Source organism: Peromyscus eremicus, chromosome 1 (assembly GCF_949786415.1).
Source record: "Peromyscus eremicus chromosome 1, PerEre_H2_v1, whole genome shotgun sequence".
Classification (NCBI taxonomy): domain Eukaryota; kingdom Metazoa; phylum Chordata; class Mammalia; order Rodentia; family Cricetidae; genus Peromyscus; species Peromyscus eremicus.
The window spans coordinates 97,474,987-97,483,036 of NC_081416.1; the positions used below are offsets into that span (position 1 = coordinate 97,474,987).

General features: G+C 39.6%; 1 protein-coding gene across 1 annotated transcript; it reads left to right on the top strand.

The window, feature by feature from the left end:
• The first annotated feature begins 3,420 nt into the window (after positions 1 to 3,420).
• On the top strand, positions 3,421 to 4,392 carry LOC131912373 (olfactory receptor 52M1-like). The gene has a single exon (XM_059264700.1). The coding sequence runs from the start codon at positions 3,421 to 3,423 to the stop codon at positions 4,390 to 4,392; it is 972 nt and encodes a 323-aa protein (XP_059120683.1).
• The last annotated feature ends 3,658 nt before the right edge of the window (positions 4,393 to 8,050 follow it).

Below are 8,050 nucleotides of genomic sequence, written 5' to 3' on the forward strand. Positions count from 1 at the left end.
GCAGTTAGTTGATACTTCCTTGCTTGAAGAAAAAGAAAAAGAGAAACCATAAAATAGAAAACATGGTGGCCTAATATTTAGGAATAGCAGAGAAAGTCTGGAGTCCTGCAGCGGCTCCAGGAGCTCTTTACCCTGAGCTGATCCCAACACAATCAGTATGTCTCTTCAATCAATATAAACTCATGCTAATGAAGCTAGCTGTGAAATTTCAAACTAAGACTCTTAGGTTTCTGACTACACGAAAGCAAAAAGCACATGATATGTTTACATCCAATCCAAACTAAAGAGTGAAGACTATGCAAAAAGAGAGAGAAAGATTAGTCATTCAGTTGGCAAAGAAGGTTCTAGAGTCACTAGTGTCCTGGAGACGTAGCACTGTCTGTGTTCTGTGGAAGGGAGAATGAAGGAAGAGAAGGGAGCCAAGGGGAAATTGAATGCAGCACTGTTCAGTGGCTAGGGATGCTAACACCGGGAGAGATGGCTAATACCTGGAGAAACGCTCAGGTTCTCCCCAATCACAGGCCAGGAAACACAATTAAAAACAAATGCAAATTGCCTGAAGTTTTAGAACAGCAAAGAATAGAGTTAGGATGTAGATGTAGGTCTGTCTTGCTTCTAATCCACACTTAACGTCAACAGCATTTCTCTCAGAAGCCTCACACCATCAGACCACCTCTCCCTGGGCTTGCAAGCTAGTCACCACTGTGCAGGTAAAAATGTGATCTCTTGTAAAAGCAGAAAATATTGTTATGCAATGCTCTAGATTAAGTGAGGTAATTTAGTCACCACAACCTGGTTAAGACTGACGTTTAGGATGACAGGTGTAAATGTGATGGAAATATAACACATTTATTTTTTTTTCAACATGTCCTAGCCTAAAGCTCAATCACAACTTCATTGGCTGAACTAATTCAGACACAAATCAAGGAGGCAAACTAAAAACCATCCCTGGACTCAGACTCTTTCGTGACAAATGGTCACTACTTTGACTCACCCAGAAACTGAGTACATGAGCTCCTTTCTGCTTTAGAATGGTGATAGTCTATACAGTCAGAATACACATCAAACCTTTCCCAGTTTTAAAATTCTTCCTTGCCTAAGGACTGCCTTAAATCTCTGTCCATCTAACCTATTCCTGCACTTTGGTAGCATCCTCTGAGATGTAACAAGCACAGGGAAATGTTTCCTATTTGTAAAATGTGCGTATTCAAATATCCAAGTCAAATATTTAATATAAAAATATCTTGCAAGTTAGTTTAAGATTCATAAAACTTGCATGTTTGTACTCCATATCTGGCCAATGTCTAGCCATTGAGTAAGCAAATGAACCCTTAAAATAAACTGTGTATTGGAGTCTGATGTAGTAGCCTCAGAGGCTACATTGGGACTTATTACTATTTGGTATGAAAATGTAATGGCTAGTCCTATTTTAGACAAAAACTAAAATGTGTGTTTGTTTGAGACAATTTGGGAGTTTATAAGGGTCCCCCACAACACACGCGCACACACACACACACACACACACACACACACACACACACACCCTATGTTATAGGTTAAAGATACCATAGAGGACTTTGAAAAGGGTGACCTGAAATTGGCCTTGAAGGATGGGAAAATGTCCCTAGATGGGAACAAAAACAATGAAAAACTTCTTGGCTGTAACAGTTGTGTGAAGTCACCATGGACACATGGGTGTGGTAAAAATTCTCTAGCAAGAATCTGAGACAGGGGAATAGTGTTAGGAGCTCTCAGACTCTGAACAATGAGCATGTAAATAAGGGCTTTCAGCAGATACATCTGAAAAGCAGAAAGCAGACCTCTAAAGGCAATGGCTGGGGCTTTGGTGCTCAAGAGATCAAGGATTCTGATGTAAAGAAGGGGCTTCCTAATCCCTTCAGTTCAATCCATTCTTGTTACTCTCCAATAGCAGATGGTAGAAAACTTAAATGAAATTTATTTTAGGAAAAAAAATGGACCTCTTCAGTCAAATCACAAATGGTGCTCAATACTTGCCAGGAAAACTTACTAACAGTGGTTTTCCCTAGAGGAACCGTTGTCAAGAAATGGTGTCTGTTCTTCATTCTGTTTAAGCTTCAAATTCAGCAACCTGAAATGTGAGATCTTTTTCTTTAAGAGATTAGGTCCATGTCAAATCTGTGTGTGTGTGTGTGTGTGTGTGTGTGTGTGTGTGTGTGTGTCTGACTGTCTGTCTGTCTGTGTCTGTGTGTGTGTGCACACTCATGAGCATGCATGTATGCAGGTGCATGTATCTCATTGTGCACACTGACAGAAGACAACCTCCGTTATTCATCTTCACCTTCCACCTGGTTTGAGGCAGGGTCTCTGCTGTACCATCTGCCTACCATATGCAGCTGGCTGCTGACCCCTGAGCTTCTGTCCCTGCCTCCCATCTCACCACAGGAGCTCTGGAATTACAAATGTGTGCTACCATGCCTGGCTTTAATGTGAATTGTGGGGATTTAAACTCAAGCCATTGTATCGGTATAAGTGACCATCTCCCCAACCACTATGTCAAATCTTTATAATGCTATCCCACCAACATATTTTTCCTAATAATACTTTTCCCTTGTGTTTTGTCAAGCTTTGATATTTATAACTTTATTTTTTAAAGTATATAAAAGTATATACATATAAAGAGTATATATTCATACATATGGAAGAAAATTAAAAGTACCCATAATTCCACCTACATAAAAATCAACAGGTAAAAAGCACAATGCAAATCTTCCCAGACACTTCTCAATGTAAGGATATAATTCTATATGCCACACACTTTAGTAAAATCAAATCATAGTTTATCATGCCTATTGATATCCACTCTCTTATTATATGATATAAGCATTCTACTAGAAAATACATATAGTTATTAGTACATATAATTCTAACTCAGTAAATGTGTAAATTAAAATTTAAGCAATGCTTTATTTACATTAATAAAAATTTAAAACAGCTAATTAGTATATATTATTGATAGCAACTGATCAATGATAAGAAAAGCATATAGAGATACTGAATAAACACGTTATTTTTTATTTACATTTAACTATTACCTAGAAGCCATTTCTGTATTTCTTTTGTCTTTAGGGAAAGTTCCCCAAAATAAACTTCCTAGGTCAAGAGGATGCATAATGTTGGGTATTTCTATACTACATTTTGAAAAGTCAATGATAGAAACCCTGAGCATACCTGCTTCTGTGTTCAGCAATGGGTGTCATCATCAATAATTCTTATAAATTAAGTAACATAGTGATCTTTCAAGCTGGCATTCAAAATTCTTCTTTGTTGTAGGTGCCACAAGTTACCAAGAATGGAAATGAGGATCTATTCTAGGGCTGTCAGAGGCATTATCTCTCACAGGAGTAGAAACTCGATGTTAAGAGCTCCTCTGCATATCCCATGCTCCCCAGCATGTTCATTTCTAATAATGCCTGCTCAGTCCCCAGCTCGTTCTGGCTCACCGGCATCCCAGGACTGGAATACCTGCACATCTGGCTCTCCATCCCCTTTGGTTCCATGTATCTGGTGGCTGTGGTGGGGAACATCACCATCTTGGCAGTGGTTAAGACAGAGCGCAGCCTGCACCAGCCCATGTATTTCTTCCTATGCATGTTGGCTGTCATTGACCTGGTCCTGTCAACTTCTACAATGCCCAAACTATTAGCCATCTTCTGGTTTGGTGCCTGCAGCATTGGTCTAGATGCCTGCTTGGCTCAGATGTTCTTTGTCCACTGCTTTGCTACTGTTGAGTCGGGCATCTTTCTTGCCATGGCTTTTGACCGCTACGTGGCCATCTGTGACCCACTACACCATACATCAGTACTTACCCATGCCGTGGTGGCACGTTTGGGGCTGGCTGCTCTCCTCCGAGGAGTATTCTACATTGGACCTCTTCCACTCCTAATTCGCCTGAGGCTGCCCCTTTATCGAACCCAAATCATTGCCCACTCGTACTGTGAGCACATGGCTGTGGTCACTTTGGCATGTGGTGACACAAGAGTCAACAATTTATATGGAATGGGAATTGGTTTCCTGGTGTTAATCCTAGACTCGCTAGCAATAGCAGCATCTTATGTGATGATTTTCAGAGCTGTGTTGGGATTGTCCACCTCTGATGCCAGGTTGAAGACTTTGGGGACATGCGGTTCTCACATCTGTGCCATCCTTGTCTTCTATATCCCTATTGCTGTTTCATCTCTCACCCATCGCTTTGGCCATCACGTGCCTCCCCATATCCATATTCTTTTGGCCAACTTTTATCTCCTCATCCCACCCATCCTCAACCCAGTTGTCTATGCTGTGCGCACCAAGCAGATCCGAGAGAGACTTTTGCATATTATTAAGTCAGGAACTCAACCCAGAGACACATAAATATTTAGTGATGATTGGAAGAGGCTCTTCTTTTTTTTATTTTATTTTAAAAATATTTTTATTCATTTTACATATCAACCACAGATCCCCCTCTCATCTCTCCTCCTACTCCCCCCAACCCCCGTCTAACCTCCTCCCCCAACCCACCCCTCATCCCCTCCTTCAAAAGGGTAAATTCTCCCATGGGGGGACAGCAAAACCCGATACATTCAGTTGAGAGAAGACCAAGCCCCTCCCTCCTGCCTCAAGGGTGAGCAAGGTGTCCAAATATAGGTCATAGGATCCAGAAAGCCAGCGCATGCACCAGGGATAGATCCTGATCACACTGCCAGGTACCTTCAAACAGACACAGCTACACAACTGCCTCCTGTATGCAGAGGGTCTAGTCCAGTCCCATACAGGTTCCACAGCTGTTGGTCTAAAGTTCGTGAGTTCCTATGAGCTTGGTTCAGTTGTCTCTGTAAATTTCCCCATCATGATTTGACCTCCCTTGCTCATATAATCCCTCTTCCCTCTCTTAGACTGGACTCCTGGAGCTCAGCCTGGTGCTTGGTTGTGGATCTCTGCATCTGCTTCCATCAGTTACTGGATGAAGGCTCTATGATGACAGTTAGGGTATTCACCAATCTGATTACCAAGGTAGGCCAGTTCAGGTACCCTCACCACTACTGCTAGTAGTCTAATCTGGGGTCATTCTTGTGGATTCCTGGGAATTTCCCTAGCACCAGGTCTCTCCCTTACCCCATAATGTCTCCCTCTATCAAGATATCAGAAGAGGCTCTTCTTAAGTAAGGAAGCCCATGATATTTTTGGGTGCTACCTAAACAGTGGGGATAAGAGCCTAAAAGCAGTCCTAAAGATTACTCTGTTGGAGCATGCAGTGTGAATCCAATATTTTGATGTGGAGAAGGAAGAACAGGTACTCCTGTACTGTAATTCTCTTTTTTTAAAAAAAAAAACCTATTTGATTTTGTGCAATTGAGTGCAATAAGTATATAAACCATGAGAACTGAGATCATTTTATCCTTCACTTCTGTGGTATCAGATTTCCTGTTTCTCTATGGCAGGGGTAATCAAGCACAACTTCTAAAAAGTAGAATTCTATCCTACAACCTTCTTAAAGACAATTTAGTAAATTTTGTTGAAAACTTTCAGACATTGTACTGGCAAACTTTTCAAATTCTTTTGAGTTGCCCCTACTAAAATGACATTTATCTATCAAAGATGGAGGCAACATAAATATGAGAAAGTTTAATCTAATGGGACTGAGAACGGGATTTTACTGTTCATGGGAGTTAAAGTTTTTAAACCAATTTGTTCCTCCATTTAAACAGACAAGGTGAACATGGAATACCACATCTCTCAGAGCTAAATGGGGGAAAAGTAGGAGATAACAAAGGACATTGTGAGATGCCACATCAGAGGCTCCAAGATAACACACTGAGGGACAATAACTTCACTGAGATAACAAAAGGATAAAGGAAAGGCACTAAGAGTGGATTGACATGAAGGGGGGTGGGTAATAGGAGGGTCAAAGGTGAAGAGAATAGAGACCTTGTGGTGGATAAACCTTGAAAATGCTCCAGGTCTCTTTGGGGAACTCTTCTTGCTACCCCTTGCTATGACTTAACCTTTTTTCTGTATTGCTAACTGATCACAAAAGTTCCATAAGGAGACTTTAGCTCAAAACACTTACATAAAATTTTGGTAATGCATTTTTAAAAGGCAATTACCCCTGATTCTAGTGCTTCAGAATCATGATTATGTCCATTTTTTTCAAATTTTAAGAAATTTAACTTCAAGTTTATGAGTCATGATGAGTTTTTAAAAGGCCAAAATGGGTGCTATTAAGTTAAAAAGATATCACTTTAGTATTTTAGAAAATATAACCTAAGAAAGCCAATGGTCAAGTCAAAACTAGGACACAAGCCTCATATCATTCAATAAAATAAAATAACTAAGAAACTTGAAATAGCACAAGTCTCCAATGTTTAATGCAAATTCCTGACTACACCCAAGTTTCATTTCACCCATCTACGCCTAATATGAAGATTGTCTTGATAGCAATTGTTACTCTTTCTCCATTGTCTTAGGTAAAAAGCAATTGTTCTCCCATCCTATCAAGGTCCCTGATTGCAGGGCCAAAGTTGAATCGAATTATTGTGAAAAGACAGGGAGTTTACGAATATAATTTTAGTTCTAAAATTAGTTTTATCTACTGGCTTTTACCTGAAGTTAGAGAAAAGATGCTTTTGACTTATCAGAGCTAGAAAATCTGTTTTAAATATTAGGCTGGCCCAGGCATAGGAGAATATAAAAGAATGTAACTTTCAAACCCAATGGTGGAATGGATGCTGAGGGAAATTACCAGGAAACTTTGACATAGTCCACTATTATAATGCCTAAGTTCCACTTAAATATTGGAATTATACATATGAAGAATCTGAACTTTTAAAATGCAGCTTTATACTAAGAACTTTATGGCAGAATAGCTTTAGAAAATTGTAGCTGGAAGTTTTCCTGTGTCCTGCCTTGTCCGCAGCTGCTCAGACCCAAGTAAACACACAGAGGCTTATATTAATTAAAACTGCTCAGCCATTAGCTCAGGATTACTACTGACTAGCTCTTACACTTAAACTCAGCCCATTTCTGTTAATCTATATGTTGCCACATTTTCCATGGCTTTACCTGTGTGCCATTACATGCTGCTCCCTGGACAGTGGACTGGTGTCTCCTTACTCAGCCTTCCTCTTCCCAAAATTCTCCTTGTCTGCTTATCCCACCTATACTTCCTGCCTGGCTACTGGATAATCAGCATTTTATTAAACCAGTATACAAAAGTATTATCCCACAGCATTTCCATTTTTTTGTTTAATTAAAAAGGAAGGTTTTAACTTTAACATAGTAAAATTACATATAACAAACAGTTATCAAAAATTACAGTTAACAATATTTAGTCTGTTTGTATTTGGCAAAATTAAAGAAAATATTCTATCTATCCTATATTTGTGAGTCTAAAGTTTTACATCTAATTTATCTTTTATCATAACCAAAGAAAATTATAACTATCTAGTCTTCAACTACATCAAAGACTTCAGAAGGATACAGCATTACCTAAGTAAACAGGAAGAGCATTGTAAGCAACTTCTAAAAATCTATAATGATAGAAACAGCTGGCTGCCTGGACAGTCACCTAAAGTTCTTCTGCATTGTTGGGGCATCCATCCATCTTCAGCCCATAGGTATAGAGTCTCTCAGTCACTTCTCTTGGTGTCCTGTAGAATGTCTGGTAGTTTCTTCTGCAAAGCAGGAACCTGAAGGACCATTTTGCCTTGTTTTGGCAAATTTAGTGGTCACCTTCCTATGAGTCCTGCATGTCCAGTCTATACAACATTTTATCAGCAGTCCAGGCAAGAAAAGTTTCTTGCCCAAATAGCTATTTTTGCCAAGAAGAAGATAAACTCCATATAGAGTGTCTTCGATGCCCATCTTTCTCTCTGAAGTAAATTGGTCCTGCCAAAAGCAGACGTGGCTCGCTGTCCAGAAAGTCTAAGTTTTTCATACATTGTAAATGCCAGATTCTGTAGGTCTTTGAATGTTTGAAGATTACCTATCTATCTGAAATCTATCTATGTATACCTAGAAAACTAAACTAGCA

Excerpts from the sequence above, each read along its gene's own strand:
- LOC131912373 (XM_059264700.1), top strand. The coding sequence starts at position 3,421 with ATGCTCCCCAGCATGTTCATTTCTAATAATGCCTGCTCAGTCCCCAGC.